We start from the raw sequence: 27,659 nt of genomic DNA, 5'->3' as shown, positions 1-27,659 counted from the left end.
GATAATTCAAAGTGAGGACCAAGGGCCAGCTTCTCCTCTCCTGGGGCTGGGGCAAGCAGGGAGATGGCAGCCTGCTGACCTTGCAAAGAAGTGGGAATTCTAGACTCAGGCCTGCCCTACAGACTCTAGGGGGTTGCTTCCCACCTCAGAAGGCTTCCTTCCAATGAGGACTTGTCTGGGGCCAGAAACACAGCTCAAGAGTCCAGGGGAGACCAGGAAGGATTGCAGAGAGAACCAGGTAGGTCATCTGACCCCACACATCACACCCAGCGGCTGCCATGTCCCCACAGACTCGTGCCAAGAGACCAAATAGTGACTCAGACCCTTCCCATGTCTTTTGGGGTCTGGCAAACTTAGGCATGGACCATAGAATCATAAACTGCAAGAAACCCAGGCTTACAACCATACAGTGTCAGCACGGAAAAGGATCTTCCAGATCAATCAGCCCAAGCCTCTGGCCCAAGGTCATCTGACTTTCCTGGTGGCAGTTCTGGGGCCATCCTGTCTGGGTGGCAGGCAGAGTTAGACACATCCTAGGAGCACATGTGGGCCACAGCCCCGAGGAGCCACTACTGGGTGGGACTGCCTGCAGCCCTTCTCTCCTACCCTCCCTCCCAGCACCTGAGCTGAGAGGGAAGAGGAGGAGGAGGATGCTCTGTGGGTCAAGAGCAGACAGGCAGACAGAAGAGCAAGTGGGAGAGAACTGAGCGACTATCTTTAAAACCCACCAAGGAGGGAGAAGGAGCCCTTCCTTCTGCTCACTTGCTTGCAAAGAATGCCCTGCTTCCCTTTCTCTATGTAGCCCGTCCCCCACTCTTGCTGGCTCCCAGTCTCCATGCTGCTGCAGACACCAAAGCAAGAGTTGAGAAACCCAAAGATGTCCCCTGTTTGTCCTCAGAAAAGATGCTGTGGAGCCAGAGAAGGACCCAGGATGGGGAGTGTGGATAGGAAGCAGAGAAAAGGAGTTCAAGAGGAGGCATTCAGGCTGGAGGGAACAGTGCATTAGCCATTTTAGAGACCCACCCTTCCCCTCTCCAAACATCGAGCACGGTATCTGGGAAAAAAAAAAAAAAGAAAGGAGAAAAAGAAGAATTAGAAGAAGGAGAAGAAGAGGGAAAAGGAGGAGAAGAAGGAGGAAAGTTTTTTGGCTTCTTGGCCGCTGCAGGCCACCATCCCCCCAAGCGCAGGTGGGCGAGGGCGTGCACATGTAAACGGTAGGCCCCGCATCCCTGGGAGCTCTGGACACACGGGGCAGCAGCAACAGTTAACAACCAATAAATAAAAGATATCAATTATATATGTATAAAAAAAATTCACTTTCCCCACAAAAAGCACAATACTGTTATCACAAAAAAAATCATCATCATCATCATTAATCATCCTAGCCACGCAGGTGGTCTCGCTGCTCGAGGATGGGACGTGGAATAACGTCCACGCGACTCCCCGCGGCCTCTCCGGCTGCCGAGGGACGGCCGAGGCGGGAGGCAGTGTTCTCTGAGGTCTACGCTGGCCTTCTCCCCATCTGTCAGTCTGTACCTTCTAGGACAGAAGGTAGCTGTTGGGTTTTTGTTTTTGTTTTTTTTCTTTTTTCAATGTCTGTTTGAAATAAAAAAACAAAAGCACACGCGCAGGAGAGCGGGAGGGACCCAGGGGCTGCCTGCGAAGCAGCCGGGTCCCTGGTTTTGCAGAGGGCTATAGCCTTTTCCGTTTCATGTCGGTTCTGGACAAGCAGAGGTTGTTGGCGATCGGAGCCGGTGGCTTCAGGCGGCGGTGGGTGCGGAGCAGGGGTGAGGAGAGCCGGGTCTCACGGTTCCAGGGCGGCCCGGCTGGCCATGGATGCGGACAGGCTGGGTGGACACAGAGGGTGGTGTTGGGGCGGCGGTGGCCTCATGGCACGGGAGGAGGTGAGTGGTTCCCAGGCATCTGGAAGACACAAGGAGGTGAGATAGGCATGGAGCTGGCTGCCGGGCACATGCGCCCCTGGGGCTAGAGGGAGATTCGGCTAAAGGGCAGGTGGCACACTGTCAGAAGCCCTCAAATGTCACGAGCACACCCTCTGATCCAGCCATTTGGTGTTTAGTGTTCATTCTTTTTTTTAGTAAAAGATTTTATTTATTTATTCATGAGAGACACAGAGAGAGAGGCAGAGACACAGGCAGAGGGAGAAGCAGGCTCCATGCAGGAGCCCAATGTGGGATTTGATCCTAGGACCCCAGGATCACACCCTGAGCTGAAAGCTGATGCTCAACCAGTGAGCCACTCTGGCGTCCCGGTATTTATCCTTAAGAAATAAATATGGTGTTTCCTGCAGCAACATCCATAATAGCAAAATAGAAAGGGAGGGAGCGAACTCAGTGCCCATTAATAGGGAGCTGGTTGGATACACAGGACACAGCCATAGGGTCAAATGACTTGCAACCATTAAAAACAAACGCATGGCATGGCCAATAAGCTCAACACAATTAGCCATCAGGGAAGCACAAATAAAAACCACAATAAGGCACCACTTCACACCCACTAGGATGGCTATCATCAAAATACAGGGAAATAACAAGTGTTAGTGAGGGTGTGGAGACACCGGGCCCCTCACCCTTGCTGGTGGGGAGGTAAGATGGTGCAGCCGCTGTGGAAAACCGGCTGATGGTTCCTTAAAAAGCTAAACATAGAGTTGCCATAGGACCCAGCAATTCCACTTCTAGGTATACACCCCAAAGAACTGAAAATCAGGACTCAAATCCATGCACATCAACATTCACAGCAGCGCTATTCACAGCTGTCAAAAGTGGAAACCGGGGCACCTGGGTGGCTCAGTCATTGAGCGGCTGCCTTCAGCTCAGGTCATGATCCCGGGGTCCTGGGATCGAGTTCCGCATGGGACTCCCTGCATGGAGCCTGCTTCTCCCTCTGCCTGTGTCTCTGCCTCTCTCTCTGTGCCTCTCATAAATAAATAAATAAATAAAGTCTTAAAAAAAAAAGAAAGGTGGAAATCCAGATGTCCATCAGTGGATGAGCAGATGAACAAGACGTGGTCTGTCCACACAGCCATAAGAAGGAATGAAGTCCCGAAACACAACACAACATAGATAATCCTTGAAAATAATATGCTAAATGAAAGGAGCCAGACAGTAAGGGCCACATATTTCATTTATATGTAAAATTTCATTTATATGAAATGTCCCAAATACGCAAATCCATAGAGACAGAAGGGAGGCTGTGGTTTCCAGGAGCTTGGTTGGAGGTGGGATGAGGAGAGATGGCTTAGTGGATACAGAGTTTGATTTTGGGGGGATGAAAAGGTTTTGGAACTAGACAGAGGTGATGGTTGCACATCATTGTGAATATACGAAATGCCACTGAATTGTTCACTTGAAAATGGTTCAACCTAACCTACTCTTCCCCTCTGCGAAGGGATACCCTGCTGGCTCTGTCACTAGAGCATGCAACTCTTGATCTCGGGGATGGGTGTTCAAGCCCCAGGTTGGGCAGGGAGCCTCCTTAAAATAAATAAATATCTTTTAAAACAACAAAATGGTTAATTTTGTTAGGTGAATTTTGCCTTGATATGTTTTCAAACGTTTACAAAAAAAAGGCATGGAGGACAGTCCTGTCTTTTAGCATCTGCACCATCCACAGATCCTTCCCGTAACCTGCTCCACTTAAATATCACATCCTGCTTCCCTGACTATGCGCATGTAGGTGTCTGATCCCAAAGGGGCTACTTCCCATATCTGTGTGAGATGACCTGAAAGCATCATCTGGGTCAGTCAGAAGCTACGTGGCAGTGGCCCTGGAGGAACAGTAAGGCCCCACAAGACTGGAGTTAGGGTGGCCGCCACAGTGCAAGTGGGGGGAAGAGTCACCCAGGGAGAGACCTGTGTCCTCTCAGCCTTCCATCCTTGTGTCAACCCTGGGGCGCTTGGCTGGGTTTCTAATCGCATGCTCTGCCTTCTGTGGCAATCTGTGAACCCTGGTGATCCACAGCATTACCTTCTGGTTAAACCCGCAAACATGATGAAATTCATCAAATGCATTTAGATCCACAAATTCATGATTACATATTTAAAAAAAAAGTCATTGGTCATCTCAAAAGGATGTTAGAAATCCAACTCATGGGCGCCTGGGTGGCTCAGTGGTTGAGCGTCTGCCTTTGGCTCAGGTCATGGTCCTGGGATCAAGTCTCTCATCAGGCTCCCCACAGGGAACCTGCTTCTCCCTCTGCCTATGTCTCTGCCTCTCTCTGTGTGTGTCTCTCATGAATAAATTAATAAAATCTTAAAAAATCCAACTCATTTTGAAAACTGAAAAGGAGGAAGAATCAAGTATCTTTCCTGCCTTTCTTATGAAAACTAGGCTTGAAAAAAAAAAAAAACAACCTAGGCTTTAGAGTAACCAAATAGTTGATGAGGGGAAGCTTCCCTATATAGAAGGAACTGAGCTACCAACAAAGGACAGACATCTTTAGAACATCACCTACAGAATGAAAGAATGAAGTGGTCATCACCAATGGCTGCTGATGTCACCAGACCTCACATGCTACCTGGTGGACACCCACAGCCCCAATGGGAGGTGTTCTCAACAAAGGAAACCAAACTGAGCAGAGCACCGGGCAAGCCTGCAGATCTAACTGCCCCTTTCCAGGAAGAACAGGGAGCTGAAGAACATGTTAAAACCACCATCGGGCACAATCAGCAAACTCTAGATGTAGGAGACTCTACAGAATGTGTTTTTCAACAAATAGCCAGCCAAAAAGGGAAGGAGAAACACAGATTAAAATAAACTTAAAAAAAAATAAACTAAACTTGAGAGACCTATCAACCAACTGTAATAGGTGGAATTTATTCAGATTCTGATTCCACTATACAAAAACCTGTGAGGTAAGAGGAAGTGGGAATATCAGCTGCCGACTTGGGGGGAGGAGGGTATTAAGGCATTAGTATTGACGTTTTTACTATTGTGGATTTTGTAAAGAATCGTTATCTTTTAGGAATACATTTTTAAATATTTATGTATGAAATGACAAAATGTCTTGACTTTGCTTCAAAATAACCACTGTGAAAGTGCATGTAGAAGGTATAGATGATACAAGACTGGTGGCAAACTGGTGATTCTGAAGGTTGGTGATCAGTAATGGGATTATACCATTCCCTCCACCACTGCTTGTGACTACTAAGGTTTTTCTTAAAAATCCACATCAAGATTTCCAACAACCTAAGTGTCCCACAGCACGGGACTGGGTAAATCACGGCCCAACTACACAATAGAATACTATGCAGCTATAAAAAATGATGGTCTCAGACAATATTTTTACTGATACAGAAAATATGCAGGATCTCAGTTCTTTAGGGACTGTTAATTATGTAACAGTAATTTATATAACAATTATGATACATCAGAAATCTGAAAAGGCAAATCCATGACAAAAATGATGGAACATAATATAAGTTGGACATGATTAATATCTAGCAAGTTCTAGGATAAGCCTGAGAAAAGGAAGAGGGCAATTTTGGGGATGAGGCAATTTTGGGGGTTGTCTGAAAAGCCTGTCATGGATATAAAGTAACATCTTCTTGGCCACCATGTTGCTGGTGAGAGTCACATGGACATCTCCATAAATGGTGTTAAGGAAAGCCCATGCAGAGATACAGCAAAATGTGAACTTTTTGCCAAGTTGGATAAAACATGTTAAAAATCTCTTTTCTTAGGGTGCCTGGATGGTTCCATTGGTTCAGTGTCTGACTCTTGATTTTGGCTCAGGTCATGATCATGGGGTCATGAGATCGAGCCCTGTGTCTGGCTCCACACCCAGTGGAGATTCTCTCTCTCCCTCTCCCTCTACCTGCCCACCAGCTCCTGGCTCATGCACATATGCTCTTTGCCTCTCTCAAAAAAAAAAAAAAAAAAAAAAATTCTCTTTTCTTAGTGTTGAGTCTCCAAAAGTAAACATAAACGTTTCCTATAAGTTGTTCATTAAAAAAAATTTTTTTAAAAAAACAGCCAACAACATATGGTTATGAACTCATTGTTGCTGAGGAACTACAAACACATATGTGCTCACAGAAAACCGTAAGGCAGAAACAATTAGGGTGACTGAAAAATAATTGCGCACCGTAAAGAAATTAGTGGCACTGCATGAGTTCTTCTCGGGGGTGAATATATCAAGAACCTATGTTTGTACCACTTTTTCCACAGCCTGCGGGAGACAAAGCAGCACGTCACAGGACAGCTGCCATGGAGGCCACTGGTGGTAAGACACAAAAGGAGCCTCTGGGAAATGAGACAATGGATCATACACACCATGGGACCCAGAGCCATATACGGAGAGCTTCTCAGATCAGAGAAATAACTATGATGGTTCCTTTAGAAATTGGTTTGATTATATATCCCCATGTGACCCAGTTACTGAGTATTAAGTTTTTGTGAGTGTTCGATTCCTTTTAAATCACTCTGGACCCAAAATGCTCACAGTGGTTATATCTGGGTTATACATGAAGGTTTTTAAAAATAAACTTTTTGTATGGAGGTGTTCTGTTTTAACATATTGTCTAATGTCTCTTCAATGGAAAGGGATTTCTTGTGTAAAATCATTAGCAGCAGCAGCCTCATAGAAACTTCAGAACAGCATAAGTCCCCGAAATAAAGCATCAGCAAATCAAATCTGATGATACATAAAAAGGCTAACACACCAGGGTGAAGTGGAGTTTATTCTAAGAATGCAAGGGTGGCTTAGCATTCAAAAACCAATCAGTGTCATTCATCGGGTTAAAATCCAAAAAGGGAGAAAAGTCATATGAGCATCTTGATAGATGCAGAAATTTTTTTTTATGAAATTCAACATTATTCATGATTTTTTTAAAAAACAACTCATAAGAGAGCCACCTGGCTGGCTCAGTCAGAAAAGCATGGGGTTCTTGATCTCCAGGTGGTGAGTTTGAACCCTGCGTTGGGTGCAGAGATTACTTAAAAATAAATGAATATAAATAAAAAATGATTCCTGGTGAACGAAACTTTTTAAATCTGACAAAATCTATCCACAGAAGACCTATGCCAGATATCCTAATAATTCCCATTGAATTAATTATAAATAACTAATCTAATTGTGAATTATGAAAGCAGTTTCCCAAGACCAAGAGGGAGACAAAAACACTCACCTTCACTACTCTTAAGTGACACTGCACTGGAGGGCCCAGCCAGTGCAAGGGAGCAGGATGAAGAAATAGATGACAGAAGGATAGGAGAGGAAGAAATAAAACATAGATAGTCCCAAAGAATCAAAGGCAGACCCTTAGATTTGATAAATGACGTTAGCAGCTTACATAAATCACCAATAAACAAAAACCAACTGAATTTCTAGAAACCAGAAATAAATAGGAAATACAATTTTAGGATTACTATTTATCATACCACCAAAAACAGTGAACATCTAGGAATAAATCTATCATGAGATGTGAAAGATCTTTTAGCTGAAATCAATTAAAATGTCATAGAGGAAACATTTAAAAGGCCTAAATGAATGGATATACCATTTTCAAGGACTGGAACACTCCACAAGAAGACACAGATGCCAATTCTCCCCCAAACTGAACTGTAGAGTCAACTCAATCTCAATCAAAACCCCCAGTGTGTGTGTGGTAGAAATGGATACACTGATTCTAAAATTGATGTAGAAATGCACATAGCCTAACATAGTCAAGGCACTCCTGAAAAAGAAGTGATGAGGGGTCACTTCCAAGGTTAGGTTATGAAAAGATGGATGGCTGCATCTCGGGTCCTCACTCTTCCTCCTTCCTGGGAAGCTCACCCCCACGGAAACCAGCAGAAGTCCCCACAGTGAGGATCAAGGCTGACAAACCAAATGAATGGGCTTGGAAGTGGGTATCCCACCACCAACACCAGGCCTTCAGATGACACCATGGCCCTGGCCAGCAGCGGAGGGTTATCCAGGTTACCTGAGACTGAGGCATTTCCCAGGACTTGGGACTTAAGGCACTAACTCTGGAACAGTCCCGGGCAAACAAGGATGGCTGGTCACCTTGCTGACAGCTTGACTATATCCTCATGACAAACCTCAAGCCAAAGGCCTCCAGCTAAGCTGGGCCCAAATTCCTGATGTCAGTCCTTTTCAGCAGCTGTTTTGAGGTAACGTAGTATTCAGTAATAGGTATCTGAGACAGCACTTCACAAAAGGATGGTGTACATATAACCAGGCACCCAATGTCTGTGCTCACCGGAGAAAGGCAAACTAAAATAACAAGCCATCACAATGCACACGAGGGCCCAGTCAGTGCACGTTTTACTGTATAAAATGTAAAAGACAGGGACTATCCAGTGTTGGCAAAGTTGGGCAGCTAGAACTCCGGGGGACCGCTGGTGAGGTATCAAATGTGGTGGCCACACGGGAAAACTCAAATGGCATCTAGTGAAGTGGAACACACACATTATCCTGTGTCCCACAGTGATCCTCAGATACACACCGAGAGAACGCATCATCTGTCCACCAGAAGGCACGTTCAAGAATGACCTTGGGGGGTCACCACCCCCATTCCTCCCATGCAACATGGAGGACTGAACAGAGAAGAGGCAGAAAAAAAGAGGTTGTGGAGAATCAGGAAGGATAAAGGAGACAGTCCTCCTCTGGCCACACAGGCCTCTCTGGGCACTATAGTTCAGCACTTCCAGAAATTCAACGGGATGAAACAACAAATAGTATCTGAGCTACTGAACAAGAGCCAGGGGCTCAGGTCTCCCACGGTCCACACACGGAGGGCATGGGCAGCCTTGCTCTCTCCATCCCCTGACAACTGTGCTTTTCAAAGTGTTTTCAATCCAAGGAAATTTCTATTTATGCAAACTCTCAAGCTGAATCTGGGCATGTAAAAATGTCAAAGATAGAGGAGCTCTAGCTGATTTGAACCCCACCTCCAGGCCACCTCCTACTAGCTCAGCTCCAGCTCGGCAGACCCCAGGCATTGCCAGAAGACCCAGCTAATCCTAGGTGTCCTGTGACTGGCTTTCCGCCCACCCCCAAGCCCAACTCCCAGGTCCCCCTTCACTCACCCCAGCTCTGGGTCCTGGACTATACCAGCCCATCATAGAGGGACAGCGCCTGCACAATGGAGGGGTCTGCCTTTGATCCTTCCTGAAACTCCTGCAGGGTCAGCTTCCCATCGGCGTTCTGCAAGCAGAGAGAAGTGGCTGAAAGTGGAGGGACACCCAGCCTCCTGGGACTCTTGACACCCGCTCCCCAGGCCCATCCCAGGACTGGCCCAGAGAGAGCTTCCCCAGTTAGGTCAGGAAGGAGGCAGTGCAACTCCCATATAAGAGGAGTTGGGCAACAGACAGACCCAGACCTTGCTGGCAGGGTGACCCCAGGGACATAACCCACCTCCCCAGGCTCGCGTTGATTCCTCGGGGCACTGGAGTGAGTGTTTTGTGAGCCCAAGATGTGCAAAGTGCTCACAGCCTGGAAGCGCCCCTAACTCCATACTTCTCATTATCACAGCAATTAATTCCATAAACGGCAGTTAATCCCAAAGGGCTGAGAGCCTCATGCATTTCTCTGGGGTCACTCTTGCAAGGGCATTTAAACCACTCCTAGAGTAGCCTACACCGGATGCCAGGAGACCCAGCAGAGCTCACATAAAAGGACCTGAGTGGGTCTCTCAGGGTAGGGGTGATTTGGGCCAGAATCCCTGCCTCTGCAGCATCTTTCAAGGAAAACCATGAGAACCAAAAAAAAAAAAAAAAAAAAGGGCCTGGAGACCACCCACCCTAGATCCCGTCCCCAGAGAAAACTGACAGTAACAGGAGTTCCATAAAGCACAGTGAGGCCTGTGGGTCGCTCTGAGGATGGCTCACCGTGGGCCTTGTGCATACTTCGTGTCTCATGCTTGGTCTCACAGGCTCCTCAGGGCTGCCCTAAGAAGAGGTGATCTTATCCCCATTTGGCTGGTAAGGAAACCAAGGCTTGATCACCTCCCAGGGCCCCATGGCTAGTCACTGGGGAAGGCAGAATTTACACCAGTCTGGGGGATGGTGGGCTCTGTTTCCTTAAATAAAGGAGGTATGAGTCAGGGAGATTTAAGGAGTGTGTGGCCTTGGCCCTTAAATAGCATCGAACCACCCATGATGATGGTAGTTGACAATACCCAAGAGAACCAGCAGTACTTGTGACCTATGTCAACCGTGGGGGTCATGGGCAATTTCACAGCACATCACCGCTACTGCAGGCATCACATACACCTGTCACTGCTTTGAAACTGGAAAGTGGTGACACCCACAGCTACACCTTCTCATCTAATGTGTTCATAAAGAAGTTCATAGAACGCTATATCACAAATTCTTTTTAAAAAATATTTTGATGGCTCTATTCCAAAATCATTAGCTGCCTTTTTGATCCTATGGATTTGATCTGATGCGCCGAACACCATTATTCAGACACCCAGAGATTTCTCTAATATGTCAAAGGGGTCCACGTCAAGAAGGAAAAACGGTCAAGAATCTTAGCTGAGGAAAGAAGTGTAGGGTAAACTTACCTAAAACTCTGGGCGTTTGATGGGGGTGGCTGTTGACAGGTGAACACTGAAGCAGGCCAGGCCCTGAGCTGAACATCTATGCATCTCTGAGGGTCTGCCTGGCCCACCCACTGCGGTCCAGGGCCTAGTCCCCCCACTTTACCTCCCCAGTCAAGGACCAGCCTCACCCGGGGCTCACCTTGTCCATCATGGCAAAGATCCGGTCCACCCTCTTCTCGGGGGTGTTCTCTTCCTCAGGGAGCTCCACGGTGTTCCCCTGCCAGGGAGAGACAAGGTGGCCAGTGGGCTCCTGGCACTCAGGGCTTTGGGGTCCTGGCCCAAAATCTGCCCTCCAGATCTGGGTGGTTCCAGATGCAGACACTCCCCACTCCACCCCTGTCCTCTCCGCCTCCTGCTCTGGAACACTCTGCCCCCCCAGCCCCTGCCCACCTTGCAGATGCACATGGTGACCCCTCCCCTGGCCAATTCTCACCCTGGTGGGGTGGGATGGCAGGGAGCAGCCAGCTAGGCAAGCAGGCACCCTCGGGGATGATCAGATCCTGTCCCTAAATGTGTCACCCCTCCTTCCCCTCCTGCCTCTCCTGCCCCTCCTACCCCATAGGGCCCAGGCCTCACCACCATCTGGTAAATGGCGTCCACAATGTCCAGCATCTCGTTCCTGGTGATGTAGCCGTCGTTATCCAGATCATAGAGCTTGAAGGCCCCTGCAATCAAGCAGTGGGGATGGAGTCAGCAGGCTCGGTCATGCCCCTTCCCACCTCCAGCCCCGCAACAGGCTGGGGAGCCACATTACTCATCAGCAACAAGGATTCACATCAGGACAAACAGGGATGGACAGACAGGCACATGCACATACACACATTTCAACTAGGGTTAAAAGAAAAAAAAAGAAAAAAGAAACTAAAAATAAGGAGAGGGTTCTGGGTCTGTGGGAGTGGGAGCTGAGGCTGGGTTGAGTGAGGGGGACCCCCAAGGGCACCCCCTTTCTCCCCTCACCACTCTCTGCCTCCTCTTCACCCACTCCTCTCCCATAATCACGCAGCTTCCTGCTCTGGTCAACTTAGAAAGTAAGATAATACACCCAGGATAGGGGTGGGGGTGTAGCTTTTACAAGAATAAAATCCTCCTTTATTCCTTAAAAAAAGAAAGAAAGAAAGAGAAACTGCAGGGTTTTCTTGTTGCCAACGCAATGCAGCATAAAGGTCCAGGAGAATGGTGAATTCTGGCTTGACTGTTTCCACCCTCTCTTCAGACTCCCTTTTGTACCCCATGTTCTAGCCTGGGCCTGGACCTCGGCCCCAGGGCCTTGCACATGCTATTCCCCTGCTTTGCATACCCTCCTCCCTCCTCCTGGCCAGGCCAGCTCTCCCCCTGCCTGGCACAGCTCCTGACACCTCAGAGGGTCAGTTCCTCTCCTGTCCGCCCGCTCACCCACCCCTTCTTGCCTCAGCTGCAGTTTTATGGGATTTTTCAAAATCATATTCCCATGCTAGACAGCCAGCTGTGAGTGGGTGCCTGCCCCTCTGGCTCTCCGCGGCTTCCCGGCCCCCTGGCCAGCACGGACTGTGGCCGTGGACTGTGGATTATCTGCTGTGTGAATGAGTGAGGAAGTGGCTGAATGACACCAGTCATTAAAGCAGTGGCGTCCTAAGAGGTGCAGCCAGCACTGGAACCAGGTCTCTTAATGCAACACCACACTACCCGCGGCCTCCGTCTGCACCTGTTGACCTGCCCCATCTGTCTACCCTGCCTCTCAGTAAGCTGTGTTCCTCCTCCACGGCCACCCCCAGGGAAGCTCCTCTGACCTGGAAAGGCAGGACATCTGGCCTGGCCCGGTGATCTGGGCTCCCTCCAAGCCTGGGCCCAGGCAGTGGCTGCCTGACAGAACCAGGGACGGGACTTACACCGAAGCTTCTCGTCCAGCGTTCCCCTCGAGGTCACCGACAGCGCCTGGATGAACTCGGAGAACTCAATCCGGCCGTCCTGACAGGAGAAAGGGGCGGGGTGGCCTCGGTCAGTACTGGGTCTCTGGTCAGGCTGGACCGTGGGTGTGTGATGGGCGGCGGCAGGCACCAGATACCCACGGCCGATGGACGGATGCCCAAGTGGAGAGGGTGCGAGTCAGGTGACAAGAGATGGGGTAGGGGGCAGGATTACAGATGGGTCAGGTCCGGCCAAGGGGACAGAGGAAGGAGTGAGGCTAAAGGCAGAGCCCAACTCCACGTCTGATGGGACGAAGAGCCAGAAGGCACCACCAACACATACCCCCTCTCTGGGCCGGAGCCGCCTGGAAATCTCCTTTCCCCTTGGCCTAGAACTACAGGCTCACACGCTTTTGAGGAGTCAGGGCTCTAGACTTTACTCTGCAAATCTGTTTTGCAAGTAGGAGAAACTGAGACCTGGGGAGGGCAGAACTCTTCCCAGGGCCAGGCAGTGTGACTGTCAGCCTGACGGCACCTGAGGAGAAAGCCAGGGCATGACACGACAGAAACAATTGAGTGTCCTGCAGCACAGAGCGTGCAAACTCGTCACAGTGAATCCACCATGAACATGAGGGAGACTGAAAAAATGCAGGCGTGGGACGGGGTGCTAAGGACCGTGGGCGCCCTGACAGCGGATACGCCAACTGTCAGCACGGCCATCGCCAGGAGGGGACGTGTGCTACAACACAGATGAGCCTTGAAAACATAATGCTCGGTGAAAGGAGGCAGGCACAAAAAAAAAGAGCTCAGAGACTCAGTTTCCCCAGCTGCAAAATGGAGTTATTAAAAGGACCTACCCCACAGGTAGCTGACTGCAAAGCCTCAGTCAAAATAATCCATGTAAAAAGCTTAGCACGTAGTAAATGTTCAGTAAATGTCAGTCATGATTCTAAATCCTGTGATTATCCCTGCAAGCATTTGCATTTTGTGCTTGTAAGAGAAAGGTCAAATATACATAGGAGTGCATATGTGTATGTGTGCACACATCTCCATGTGGCGTGGTGCGTGCATTGTGTACGTGTGTGCACGTGTGTGCAGACGTAGTCATGTATTTGTATGCATCAGCGTCTGTGCGTGTGTGTGCATGTGCACATGGGTGCATGTTCCTTCTCCAGAAGGGAAGATCGGCAGGAGAGCGTGGGTGTGGAGACGCTGCGGGCGCCTGCAGGAGGGAGGGGACCTGGGCTGGGCGCCGGCCTGTCGATCCCCAGCTCACCTTGTTTTCATCAAAGACGTTGAAAACAAACGTGGCAAACTTGGTAGGATCTCCAAATGGGAAGAACTGCTTATAGATTTTCTGGAAGCCTGCAGCATCCAGCTGCCCGCTGGGGCAATCCTTGATGAAGCCCTTGTACCTGGAGGTAGCAGACCAGGTGAGAGAGGGTAAAGGAGGCGCCGACACCACCCACCTACCAGCAGCTCCTGCCCAGCACCCCGGAAGGCTGTGGATCTCCATCCGGCGGGTGGTGGGCCCAGGCCTGGCCGTCCTAGCAGGGGCTCATCTCACCTCTGCCTCTGGCTAGCTGTGTGACCTGGGACAGGTGACTGCGTCTCTCTGAGCCTCATCCATACAAGGGGTGTAAGAGTTGCCGTGAGAATTAACACTGTGCACAGAGCACTCAGCCCCCCAGGCCTGCACTCCACACGGCGGAGCTGAAACAACTAACACAAACCAGCCCCCCCAAAGTGGCGCTTACATCAGGCATTCCGCCTCCCCCACCTTCTCCACTGAGCCCCTCCTGGCACCACAGAGGGGGGCAGGCTGGCGGTGCTGGCGGTGCTGCTGGTGGGCAGAGCCACCATATGGGGCTGGCAGCTGGCTCCTCCCACACGCCTGCACCCCCAGTATGCACCCCCACCTCTGTTCCCAGGGATCTGTGCTAACGGACGCAGCCAGCTCAGAGGGCATCCTGCTTGGTCCACCCTGTATTTCCAGGGCCCAGCACAGGATCCTGCAGATACGCAGCCCGCTGACGGCAGCACGGCTCTGTAGTCCAAACTCCAGCTTTGCCATCTGCAGACTGTGCAACCTCGGGCAAGTGCCTTCACCTCTCTGAGCCTCGATGCCCGCATCCATAAAAGGGGGCAGCTATCACACCTGTCGGGGTCAGGATCACCTGAGATGAAATAGAGTACTTAACACGGGGCTGAGCATAAAAAAATCATCAATAGCATGGTCTTTCGTATTAGGGACTCGGAGGAGTTGTTGTAAACCAATTCATGAGTTGGCTCCTGTGGGTAGCTTAGCAACCCAGCTGGAGGAGGATTCCTTGGAGGAGGAGGATTCCCAGCATAAAGGGAAGCTAGCGAGGGATCAGCCATTACCTGCTCCCAGCCCTTAGCTCTCGGGGCCCCTGGGTGCAGGCCCACGCTCCCTGATGGCCCAAGGCGGCCGGGCTGCAAGCTCGCAGGGAAGCCCATCTGAAGAGTGAGGAGGCTGGGGCTCCGGAGGGGGACTGGCTCGTCCTCACGACCCTGGACTGGAGCTGAGGCGGGGGTCAAAGGCGACACTGAAGAGGCCAGATGCTCAGAGCCACGGCGTCGCTGAGACTTTCACCTGCCCCATTGCTCTGCTCTAACGGAGACCTTCTGGTGAAGGTGTCATTGACCCTCGTGTCCCGGGAGGTTGACTCCGAGCGTCCCGTGCTTGGACCTTGGACCCTCGGAGGTGGCACAGTGGCGGGGGCCCCTCCAGAGAGGGAGCATGTGGAGAAGCCTCCGTCTTCCACCCACAGGGGGTAGCCTAAGGGGCCTGGGTGGTCTCTGCACACACAGGGACCTAAAGGGACATGCAGGACACTCAGGGATCTCCAGCCTCACAACTGAGGTCAGAGGTTAATGAGAAAACAAGCCTCTTGCTAACACACCAGCTGCTCCCCAGCTGGGGGAGGGGGAGGCAGGAAGATGGAATGAGGTGGGTGGGGGCTTCCCTCCTGGGGCTGGGCTGAAGGTCAAGGAAGGAGGCCAGGTCTCTGCGCACTGCCATCCCCGGGCCTCCCCCTGGGCCCTTGGGGGAGCAGAGGCCCAGGGAGGCCAGGTCCCTGCTCAGGAACAGGATCGCTGCCCCATCTCACCCTCTATCTGGACCTCTGGTGACAGCCCCGGGTCCCGGGCTCTGAGCTCAGCCTTCCTGGCTGCTCCCCACCGCAGTCGCCACCTTAGCCCTGCCAGGTGGGTTCAGTGATGCGGGGTTCACAGATGAGGTAAGAGGTCGGGTGCCCTCCCACCACAGGTACCAGGAAGGGACTCCACTCCACCCCTTGCAGGTCCCTCCCCTAAATTCTTCTTCCCAGCCGGGTGCTCTGGACTCCGAACTTCAGACCTGAGCAGAACACACGGCTGGGGAGAAGGCGCGTTTCAGGGACAAGACTTGGTCCAAGACCCGGGGGGCCCCCTGGCCAAGACAGGTCCCTGGGCAGGAGGAAGGGACGTGCCTGGCCCCCTGCACCTCCCCCCCCACAGGCTCCTATGTCACCAGATCACTCCCAGAGCCCCTCATTTCCCCACAGTGGATATATGTACTTAAGTGATCTGAAAAGACTGTTACAATAATAAAGAGAAGACAAAAGTCCCTCCCAGAGGGTCGCTGCGGGTGGCTCCTGGTGGGGGGGGGGGTTCTGGGAGGGGAAGGCGGTTTGCTCAGCATGGCAGGAGCCAAGAACAGCTGCGTGAGCCCGTGGTGGAGGCCCTATAGCCTTTATTGGAGGCTGACATAGTGGGGAGCCTTGGGGGGCGGCCTGTCCGATTATCCCTGCAAAGGCTGTCACCGTCACAGGTCCCCAGGAAGCCCACCCCTGGGGGGGGGGGGCATGTCCCAGCCTGATGCCCCAGGCTCTTCTTGCCGGGCACCTCCATAATTCCACACCCAACCATACTTTCTAGAACTTGCCATACGATCTCCAGCCTCCAGGCCTCCTTGCCTACGGGTCCTCTCTGCCTGCAAAACACACATCTTCCTTCTCGTCAAGGTTGGGCTGATCCACTCACCTACCACTACCAAGTCCCAGCTTATTTGTCACTCGTTCCGCGAATGCAGGCCAGGTCCCCCAGAGCCTGACAGGCTCCTCTGCTCCCTCACTCTTTGGAAGACCCCAGAGCACTGTATCATGTGTGCCCCAGGCTGTGTCCCCATCCAACTGTAACCGCTCTGACACTGCAGAGCCCCCTGCCTGGCACAGGCCCTGGTGTACCATGTGGGCTCAGTAAGTGTTTGTCCAGGGAGATGGATGAATGGACGGACGGACAGATAGGCATACAAACTGCCAGACAGGGGCAAGGGGAGTGAGAGCCCAGGTATCCAGTGTCTTCTTCCTGAGCCCCTGGGACCATGGCCAGAACCTGAGAGCATCTTTCAGATGGCCAGAGAACCATGGATGTCTCCCCACCTTTCTGTGGATTGACAGGGAACTGGGGGCCCAGAGAGGGAGAGAGACTGGCTCGAGGTCACACAGCAAGTTAGCAGCAAGATCAGGGCTCAGACCCAGCTCTCCTGCCTCCCAGGATCACCTGCCCCTCCTCCAGCCAGGCAGGAACACCGCTGCATTAACACCTGGTGAAGCCTTGCTACCCACACACCGTGCAACCCCCTTGTTCATCCTGAGAAGGTGGGGGCACTCTGCCTAGCCACAGCAGGGACCCCAGACCTACTGAGAGCCAGGCAAATGGCTGTGTACTTTCCAGGCACGATGTCACCCAGTGGTCCCACTGAGCCCAGAAGGCAAGAACTAGTATGCCCATTTTACCGATGGGGAAACTGAGGCTGGGGAAGATCAAGTCTTGCCCTGGCTCAGGGCCTTCACTCAGCATGCCTTCTGCTTAGCCGGCTCTTCCCCTCCCTACCCTGCTGATTCCCACTCACCCTTTCTTTCTTGGCTTTGGTGTCTCCCATACAGAAGCTCCCTCTGGCCACTGCAGACCAAGTCACGCTCTGGTCCCAGCACTCCCAGCACCCTCTCCCTGGCTGGGGCCTCGGTGGTACCTTGTATGGCTGTGCCTGGTGACTGACTTGCATAACCTATGTGATGCTGGACCACTGGGTGCAGCACCCAGGCCACTGGTGGCCCATGTCTCCTAGACCAGCCCTGCATCTGTGAGGCCCAACACTGTGCCTGGCATACAGTAGGTGCTCAGTAAATGCTGAAAGGAGTCACACAGCTGGCAAATGAGGCAGCCAGAACTAGAACCCTCTGCCACACCTCTGTGTTTGTGCTGGATAGGGAGGGAGGGCTGGATCAGACATCCTGCCCTCTGAGGCCCAAAGTGCTCAGTGGACCCACTTCCTCAGCCCCTTCTGCTTGCTTCTGGACTCAGGGGGCCGGGGGAGGCCACAGAGGTCCCAGCATTGCCACTGGGGCAGAACAGGCCAGGCGGGGGGCGAGGGGAGGGAGACACAAAAATCGTGCTGCGGTTACCACCACAAACTGATAACCTGGGGTGACCAGAACAGTCAGGATTTGGGGCAGGATCTTGGGGCCCAGCCCCACAATCTCCAGGCACCATCAGTGACTGACAGCCCTGGAGATCCACCACACAGACCTCACGGAGCCATGCCACCCACTTCAGACAAATGCCCCAAGTGTGTGGTGGAAAGGAGGTGGGAAAAGATCCTTTTATTTATTATTATTAGCTCTGTGCTGATGGTTTCATCGGCTGCACTGAGCATGTATGAATTCTGTCAAATAAACAAGTTAAATTTTTTTTATAATTTTAAGAACTGAAAAGGAAGGGCTCAAGCTTCCTCAGCAGACCGGGCTCGATCCCAGCACCCATCTTTGACCCGTGTGTGACCCTCAGCAGGTGACTTCCCCATTCTGAGCCTCAGTTTCCTGATTGGTGAGGTGGGAACCAACACAGTACCTGCCTCCCAGGCCCTGGGTGAGCTTCCACAAATGGCAGCAGAGTCGTAGACAGTGAAGGATGCCCTGAACATCTGCTGGATGCCGAGCTCCTACTCCCAACCTCTCCCACACAGCAGAGCCCGAGATGCCATGGACTCCCCCCGCCCCAGCCACCCTGTCCTGCCAGCTGCCCCAAGGAGGAGGTTCTAGAACACTGACACCCCCAATGCCCCCACCCATTCCAGTCACTCAGCCCGAGACACTTACTCGGAGGCCACTCCCCTACACAGCCTTAATGGTCAGGATAGTGAATTTTATATTATGAGTATTTCACCACATTAAAGAAAAAATGTGGGGCACCTGGGTGGCTCAGTCAGTTAAGCATCTGCCTTTGGCTCAGGTCCTGATCTTGGGGTCCTCGGATCAAGCCCCGCATGGGGCTCCCTGCTCAGTGGGGAGTCTGCTTCTCCCTCTGCCCCTCTTCCTGCTCATGTTTTCTCTCTCTCTCTCACTCAAATAAGTAGGATCTTATAAAAAAAAAAAAAAAGGTGATGAAAAGTATTACAGAATGTTCCAGAGAAGGTATAAAAATATCAAATACAGATAGAGTTTGGTATAATACAGTGTGTGATTAGAGAAAATGAATCCTAGAGACTAAGAGTTGTTTACATCCACATGGATCAATGAACCATGAAAACAATCGACCATTCGCCACTAAAAAAAAAATGAGCAACTTTAAAAAAAATTATTGCAGCAAACAAAAGCTTTGAAAAACCAAACCAAACGACAATCACAAGTCTACCTAGATTTGCTTTCTCTTTTATAAACCGTCCTTAGTTACGAGGACTTGTGGAAGCTATTTTTTGATTTTTAAGTCTTTTTTTTATTGAAGTAAGACATTTTATTAAATCAATGATCTCTGTACCTGTCACTAGTCCTGAAGTCTTGTTCGAGAACAGGGGGTCTTAGTTCCCCAGGAGCAGAGACAGCTCTGGGAATCAGAAAGAAAGCTACAGAACCCCACCTGGGAAACGGGCACGGCTCCTGAGCACCTTGCATAGCTCCCAGCCTCATGAGCAGGGGTGTGTGACAGGGTTGGCTGTGTTTGGGAGCCAGCTCTCCGAGACAGGGTGGGGATGAGAAGACAAAGTCGGAGCTCTGACAAGTGCATTCTTACACTTCTTTGAAAGGGAAAGGAAAAAAAAATCTGTCATTTCATAAAGCAGCAAAGGCTGAACGCCACTAACAGAAGCACTTCCCCACTGCACCAGCTTGGGCCATGCCTGTGTCCCCAGGGGACTCCAGCCACCAGGTCTCCCTGGGTGCTGGCTGGCCCCCAGCCCTGGCCTGGCACACAATAGGTGCTCAGTAAAGGCTTCCCAGGCAAACAAGTGAATGAGTGGGTGAATGAATGAACAAATCCTTGCCATGACGCAGGGGTCCAATTCCAGTTTGGCTTCTTGTCCTCTGAGAGCCCCTGAGCAAGGCCCAAAGGCCTCAGCCTGCTAGGACTTCCCAAGATTCACTCCACCCCGGGAGCCAGCTTGAGACTAGGCTGCAGCTTCCTGCCGGCCTCCTCCCTCCATGCCCAGGGTAAAGTGTGGCAACATGGCCTTCTGCAGCGGGAAGGGTGGGGAAGACACAGATGTACCATAGAGCATCACCCCTTCCCCCCCGGCTGCAATCAGCCCCAGTGCGGCCCCAGTGGTGCACCATTACCTTTGCAAACACCCCCCTCCCGTGGTACTCCTCTCCCAGCGCAGATCCTGGAGGAGGATCCCAAACACACCCATGAGGAGGATGCCTCTTCCTTTCTGTCCTTCCCCTCAGCCCCTGTGGTCTTCAGCTTTGGGGGGCTGCCCAGGCAAGAGCCAGCAGAATGGAGCTCCCACAGGCTGGGCCATGGAGGTGGAGTGAGCTGGGCCCTGACTACACACACACACACACACACAGCACTGGGCCACCTGGGCAAGTGTCTCCGCCCCTCTGAGCTTCAAGTTCTTCAGAAAATTTGGAAAATAGAAAATATAAAAGAGAAAGGTAACCTTAACACATGGTGCTGCCACCCCACACTTACTTCCCAGCTTCCTGGCCCTCTGCCTGTGTTCATGGGGATCCGGGGCTGGGGAAGGGGGGGCAGGTTATCTGTGCCCTGCTGTCTCCTCTCTGAGTGACAGCAACTTCACAATCATCATAAGGGCCTGGGACCTGCTGCAGCTTCTCAATCCCCACTGAGGTTCCAGATCCGCCGTGGTGACAAATCAGGCTCAGCACAGGAACGGAGATGGTCAGGAGCAAGGGACAGGGGCCCAAGCTGGCTGTGGACCCCGACCCTGACCTCACCCCTCAGCCTCCAGCCTCCTCCCCACAAATACAGAGAAGCACACAGCAATGCAGGGTTGCGAGACCCTGAGATGACCCCGGGGAGCACTCAATGGGAGCCCGGTGCAGAATGCAAGCCCTGGGGCCGCTGGCCTGAGCACCCCAACGCTGCAGTCTGGCCTTGCACTCCTGACAACCTAGGCCTTGGTTACCCCACTGCACAGTGGCTTCAGAAAGTCAGCATGAAACAAGGTGATCCTACAGCACACTGGAGAAATAGGGACTGGGCGGTCAGGTAGGCCTCTCCGAAGAGATGACACTGGGGTGGAGATGCCAAGATGTGGGCACAGAGGGCACAGCAAGGACGGGGGTTCTAGGAGGCAGGAGTGAGCCTGGTGTGGGTGAGGGACAGCAAGTGGGGGTCCCCAGTGGGTCCCACAAGGCCAAGGGAGAAGGTGAAGTGCGAGATCCCGGGGAGGGCGAGGTAAGGGATTAGAGCTTTTTTCCACGTGCACTGAGAGAGGGTGGAGTAGAGACAGAGAGACAGACAGACAGACAGGAGGAAGCCAAAGCCACTGTTCGGGCTGGATCCATGCAGGCACTTCGCAGGTAGGAGAGAAAACTCTATGTGGCCGGGTGGGTCTCTGCATATGCCTCCCTCCTGGCTCCCCACTCCCACCCAGATGGTCTGCTCCCTGGCAGGTGAGGCTCGGGAGCCCTGAGTTTTCCCAGGGAGGGCAGGCATTGGCACGGTCCCCAGCTCTTGAGTGCCCTGAGAGCTGTTGAGGACATGAAAGGACTAGCTGGGGGCTGAGTGGAAAGAGGATCCCATGAGAAGGGGCCAGGGCCCTTGGGATGCAGGTGCTCATCCTACCTGTTTCCTTGCAAAACATAGAGGGGATGGTGGGCCACCTATAGCCCCAGTGAGCCAGTGAGGTTCGGGGCGATCGAGGGGTAACAAGTGGTCTCATTTTGTGTGCCTGTGACAATGGCACTGGCCTCCCAGTGCCACTGGATCAGCACTGGAGGAGGCTGATCCAGAGTGTCAAACCTGTGATCCATTACTAATGTCTGCTATGGGCACTGGGCAGGGAGAGTGGTGGCATGTGTGTCCTGTTTAATCATCTCCAGTCTAGCTTCACCCTACAGGATGTAGCCATTCTAGAATACCACAGTGAGCTGGGCCGTGGGCTGACCCAGGAGGGCTGGAGGAAGGCACTGAGTCTGCTGTCTCCTCACCTTGAAGGCGCCTCCAAAATGAACCAAAGGACATGTACTTGAGGCCCATAGAACTTTCTGGCAGAGAAAGATCAGCTCTTGTCTTTATAACTCTTCAGAGAGAGTCACCCCACCCTGAGGACTGGGTGTCACAAGGCCTGGGGCCCCAGCTCTGTTATGGGAGCCTCAGCCACGGCTCTTCACGGGCGGGCCTCAAACATGCTGAGCCTGTTCCCACCGCATCTCCAAGCTTGCTCTCTCCTGAGCCCTCCCATGGCTGAGTCCTTGTCCAGCTCGAAGCTGAAATACCAGCTTGGCAAATGATCCAAAGTCATGCCACTGTTCTGGGCCTCAGTTTTCCCAAAGTCATAATGAGGAGGGAACCGTGAATCTCCAGACCGCTCCATGGGTTGTACTGATGATGGATGATATCAGGATCATTATCAATACCACCAACAGGGACATGCTCACTAGGCTCTGCTCCAGATATTTTATGCGGATTAGATCATTTGTTCTTTACAATATTCCTATAAAGTTTGACTATCATTACCCTCATTTTCCAGATGGGGAAACCAAGGCCCTGACAAGTCAAGTAACTTACCCAAGGTTGCTCAATGTGGGGCATGGGTACTCAAGCCCAGCGCCCTGGTTCTGAAGCCCACCTGGCTGCTCTGCCCTGCCTTCCCCAGGGAAAGCACAGATGTGAGCAAGGCAGGGCCTGAAGGTTCAGGGGCCCCATCTAGGAAATGCTATGAAGGGATCCACCTCTGTCCTCTGGGTGCCGGTGAGGAGGAACGGAATGAGGCCACGGGTGAGAGCTTGCAGGACACAATTCCGGCCCCCAGGGCAGCTCTCAGGAGTCAATGAGGCAACGGATGTGAGGCCCTTGGATGTGCTTCCTGGGGGCTGAGCACCTGCTGCAGCCAGGCCCTGGGGATGCAGGGGTGAACCAAGCAGGGCCAGCCCTCAGGGCCAGGAAAGGAAGCAGGGAGGCTGACAGATGAGTAACCACTGCCTGCTGTGTCCCCGGCTGGGGGGGGGGGGGGGGGGGGGCGCCTTCACTGACCTGGGAGTCCTGGGGTTTCAGGGGAGAAGCCCTGAGGGGGGGGGTCGGTAGCCAAGCAAAGAAGTGGAGCGGTGTCCCAGGGGAGCAGGGGGGCATGGTGACAGACCAGGCAAAGGTCAGGAAGGCCCAGAGGGCAAGGTGGTCAGGCAGGCCAGGCGGCAGAAGGAGACAGCGGTGAGACTGGAGAGGCCCACAGGGTCAGACCACACAGGTCCTCACGCTCACCTTACCTTACCTTACCGAAGGCATGGCCTTCCCCTGAGCTCCAGGCAGGGTTTAGGCAGAAGCTGGACATTGTCAGGTTTTCATTCAACAATGTCCCCTCTGGCTGCCAGGTGGGAGGGAGGGAGAAAATGCACAGATGGGGAATCCCAGAAGGCTTCCTAGAGGGGGAGACTCAGGTGAGCCTTGGGAGGGGAAAGCTCGGCTGGCTTTCAGGAAGGTAGGAAAGAAGGGGAGGGAGTTCCAGAAGGTAGATATGAGTAGACAAGGGCCCAGGAAGGAAGGGCGGGGAGTTCTAGAAGGCAGAGCCGCCGGTATAAAGACCTAGAAGTAGGAACATTTCTGGAACGCTCACCTGGGGAAGTGGAGGAATGAAAATGAGGTCAGAGGCAGATCAGACCCACATGTTGGTCCTCGGATGTGGGGGAGGAGGAAAGTGGTGGTGACTACTCCCTCCATGTGCCCCCGCACCCTACCCCCAAGAACCATCCACGTTCTGGGCACCCAGCTCCGTATCCAGCACGGGATGAGCAGAGTCGCCCAGCTAGCTGCCCCCCTCTGTGGCCTGGACTCAGGGACGGGCAGTTGTGCTGAGTGGATCCTAGGGGGGCCCAGCCCTGCCCCCTGCAGAGCTGCCCAGGAGTTTCGTGGCTGGGGGGGGTGGCGGGTACGACATCTCTAGGCCCAGTCCCCATCGAAACAGTGCACAGAAGACCACTGGCCATGGCTTTCATCCTTTGGCCACTATGCTATGACTTTCCCAGGGAATGTCTTTCCAGGGTATCATCATTCCTGCCATACACACAGGGAAATTGAGGCTCAGGGAATCACCTGAAGCCTAGTCAGCATTCTAGAGCCCATTTCTACAAACGTTTCTTTTCTTTTCTTTTCTTTTTTTTAATTTTATTTATTTATTTGACAGAGATTGAGCACAAGCAGGGGGAGCTGCAGGCAGAAGGAGAGGGAGAAGCAGGCTCTCCACGGAGCAGAGAACCAGATTCGGGGCTCGATCCCAGGACCCTGGGATCAGGACCTGAGCCAAAGGCAGATGCTTCACCGACTGAGCCACCCAGGTGCCCCAGAGTCCATTTCTAAACCACCAAACTTTCCTGGAAGTCATTCGGGCTTGCCCCTTCCCCTCCTGGACCACCTAACCTCAGGTGGACCTTAGTGTGAGCCTCCCTGTCAGCACCACGAACATCCCACAGGTGACCCAGAGACAACAATATGCCCCTCCCCTCTCCCCCAGCCCAGGCAGGCATCACTAACCCATTACAGCCCTCATGAGTCCCTCGCTGCTCCACCTTCCCTTTGCTCCAGGACATAGAGCCTCAGAATCCTTCTTAACATAGCCCACTACGGAATGATCAGGGCTGGCATCCAAGAAGAAACCTCTTGGTCATCCCTGGTCCAGTCTAACTGATCACTTTATAGAAGAGGTGGCTCAACCTCAGAAAAGGGAAGAGACTTCTCAAGGCTACCAGCGGTTTAGGGAAAGAGCCAGGCCTGGGACCCAGTCTCCTGGCTCATCTCTGGTCCAAACCCCTCTCTTTGGTGAGCAGGGCAGTAGGCCTTAGAGATGACACACAAGGCAAGGAGTTCCCAACACTCCCTCCCCATTCCCAGTTCACCTGGCTCTGCCTCAGTCCCTTGTGACCAAAAGAATCTAAACGAAGGCCGCCTGGACCAGCTGGTGGCTGAGCCCCATCAGAAGCCTGTCTGCATGCCCCTGCCCTGGGCAGCTGGATGGATGCCCCATCAGCCCAAAGCCAACACCCCCAGGCCCTGCCCCCCCCCCCCCCCAGTTTGAGAAAAAACAGCTACTCACCACTGCTGGACTTCCTTCTCGGTAACTGCAAGAGAAAACAGAAGCAGCCCTTTAGCTCTAGGAGGTGCCAAGGGCTGTGCAGACCCCAGGGAGCCCCCTTCCTGCCCTCTCCAACCCCGTGGCCCCACAGCCGCCCATGCTGGGTGGCTCCGAACAAGAACGTGCGCCCCCAGGTAAACAGTCGAGTCAGCAGCTCTGTGTCCAGCGGGGACAGCACTGGCCTACCCTCCTCATCCCACGAGGACAGGACAGGCAAAGGCAGCCCCTTACACGCAGGGGTTGGCTCTCCGTGCTGTCTGGGTGGGGGGAAGGAAGGAGCGTCACCCCCACAGGCCAGTGTTTCAGATCCGTCGTGCCCCACCTCTCATCCCCAGGTAGCACAGTCAGAGAAGGTGCTCAGCTGCCTGGCCTGCATGTGGTGGGCCGGGGCAGAGAGGCTGAGCACCCCAGGGCCCTGGCAGCACCGGGCACCCTCCCCTCCTCGGCCTGCCCCCCCAACCCCCCACAGCACCTAGCTGCAGGTTCTTTTCCAGGCGAGACAAGAACAGGGCCATGACCAACACCCAGGACAAGCCACATAGTGCGGTCGAACATCCAGCTGAGCCCAAAGAGTCATTCTTTATTGAACCACGAAACAAACAAAAAACAATTTTTTTTCCTGAAGAATATGAAATTGGCTCAGCTTGGAAACAAACCAGGGTTCTCTCTCTAATTACTGAATGAGAACATGTAATGACCCCCTGCCAGGCCACACTCACTCTCTGCGAGGCTGACTCTGGGAGGGTACCTCCAGCAACCCATGCCTCAGTTTCTCCTTGTTTGTAAAGAGGGCATAATAGTAACGTCCCAGCCTCATGAGCTGTCCTGGGAATTCGATCAAAACAGGTGTGAAAGCTCGTGCATCCTTGGCACGGGCCCTGGCATGCCAGTGCACTCAGTGCAGGCTTGTGGAAGGAAGGGACGCATGTACAAGTGAACGAAGGGACAGGAATGTGGGCGCAAGGTGGGGTCAGCTGAGAAAAGGAACTGCAGCCTCTTCCCAGGGAAGCGGGAGGGGAGGCCCGAGGGGGTGTCCCTGAACTGCTGTGCCTGCCTGGACTTGAGGAGGCCACTTGTTAAAAACCCAGTTCAAGAGAAGCTTGTAACAACTGCCAAATACCAAGTGGCCACCGGCTCCATGCCAGGCGGGCCTCTGTGCTTTGGCTCAGCTGCCCTGACTACAACTCAGAGGGAAGACAGCGTTACTCTGCCCTGGCTCCAAGTGGGGAAACTGAGGCACGAAGGGGCCAGGACACGAAGTGATGGGATGAGGGTCTGAACTCTGCGGCCTAGAAGCTGGTGGTCAGCCTCCCAGGAAGGCTGGAGGCCGCCCCCAGGCCCCTCTTCCCACAAGCCCAGATCCCAGGCAGAGGGAAGAGACCAGCCCCTGACTAGGCAGCTGATAAACAGAAGGTACAGCGATAGCGGGCGGCGCGGGTTACCTGGATCGGCCAGACCTGGTGGAAAAAATGCCATTTTCCAAGGGAGTTTTGGCGGAGGGTAGAAGGTGGGAAGGAGTCAGGTGTGTGGGTGGAGAAGGAAGGAGACCTTGGTCTAACCCGGGCTCAGCTGCCCTGGACTCACCACCCACACCCGGCAGTGAAGGGCAGCAGGGGCGAGGGGATGATGCTCAAAGCCCAAACCTGGAGAGACCCAGGAGACCCAGCACAGCACAGGCGGGAGCTTCCAGGCACATACTCTGGGGCGAGACTAGGCCTCCTGGGTTCCTACCAGCTGTGGGTCCTTGGACAAAGCACCTCCTCTCCCCGAGCCTCAGTTCCCTCATCTGTAAAACAGGCCATTGTGTTGACTAAAACGACTTGATGCCCTTCTCGGGCGCACGAATCCCACAGGCAGGTGGTGGGCCCGTTTCCCCGACGACATCGCGGTGCAGCTGAGTCCACTGGCCTGAAGTAACCCAAGGTCACCTTGCCAGGAAACGGCAGGGCCAGGACTGCCTTCAGAGCCTGGGATGAAGGCCGCTGGGCGCCTCCTCCACCCAGAGCATCAGATGAAGAGCTGCATGACTTTGTGTGACCTTGGCATCACGTGACAGAAACACTAGGAGCTAAGTGGCAAGAGCTTGGGTGGCAGATCCACTACTGACCTCTGGGCTCCCAGGGCCAGAGAAGGCTCCCCTGGAGTCCCCTAGCTCAGAAGCTCCCCCCAAGTCCCCAGGATGTAGAAGCCACTGGGGGGGGGGGGGACACAGTTGGCTGCCCCTCCACCATCAGAATGGTCCCCAACACAGAACACTGGGTGATCAGCAGGCAGCCAAGCCCCAGGGGACGTGAGCTGGGGTGGGGGAGACGGGCCCTACTGATGCTTTAAGGAGCTAATTAACCTTTAGGAAACAGAAGAAGCCATCAGGTGTCCCCTGGCACCAGGCCAGGGCCAGCAGGCCATCACTGCTTCCCTACCTGGAGCCATGCAGGGTCTTGAGTGGAGCGGACAGCAGGCAGCCCCCTGGGGGCCCAGCCTTCTACCTGAAGCCCCTCTATTGGGCTCAGGTACCTGGAGGTGACCAGTGTGGACCTCACTGTCCAGGTAAGGCAGCTGAGCCAGGGACCTGAGGAAGGGACCCATGGCCACTGTCACCGTCCGGATCTGCCC

At 53.1% G+C, this 27,659-nt stretch overlaps 1 protein-coding gene across 1 annotated transcript in view; it reads right to left on the bottom strand.

Moving 5' to 3' along the window:
- Positions 1-1,279: 1,279 nt before the first annotated feature.
- The window catches only part of NCS1 (neuronal calcium sensor 1), a 47,046-nt gene continuing 20,666 nt past the window's right edge, over positions 1,280-27,659 (bottom strand). Inside the window, exons 2-8 of the mRNA XM_077851057.1 lie at positions 25,008-25,032; positions 13,731-13,869; positions 12,437-12,515; positions 11,148-11,236; positions 10,711-10,788; positions 9,055-9,172; positions 1,280-1,923 (exon numbers count right to left, since the gene is read on the bottom strand). Of these exons, the coding sequence (XP_077707183.1) occupies positions 9,074-9,172; positions 10,711-10,788; positions 11,148-11,236; positions 12,437-12,515; positions 13,731-13,869; positions 25,008-25,032 (509 nt within the window). The 3' untranslated portion in view covers positions 1,280-1,923; positions 9,055-9,073. The remainder of the gene's footprint in view (positions 1,924-9,054; positions 9,173-10,710; positions 10,789-11,147; positions 11,237-12,436; positions 12,516-13,730; positions 13,870-25,007; positions 25,033-27,659) is intronic.

The sequence above is a fragment of the Canis aureus genome, chromosome 16 (assembly GCF_053574225.1).
Source record: "Canis aureus isolate CA01 chromosome 16, VMU_Caureus_v.1.0, whole genome shotgun sequence".
Classification (NCBI taxonomy): domain Eukaryota; kingdom Metazoa; phylum Chordata; class Mammalia; order Carnivora; family Canidae; genus Canis; species Canis aureus.
The sequence above is the reverse complement of the archived record's forward strand: the minus strand, read 5'-3'. Positions and strand labels throughout refer to the sequence as shown.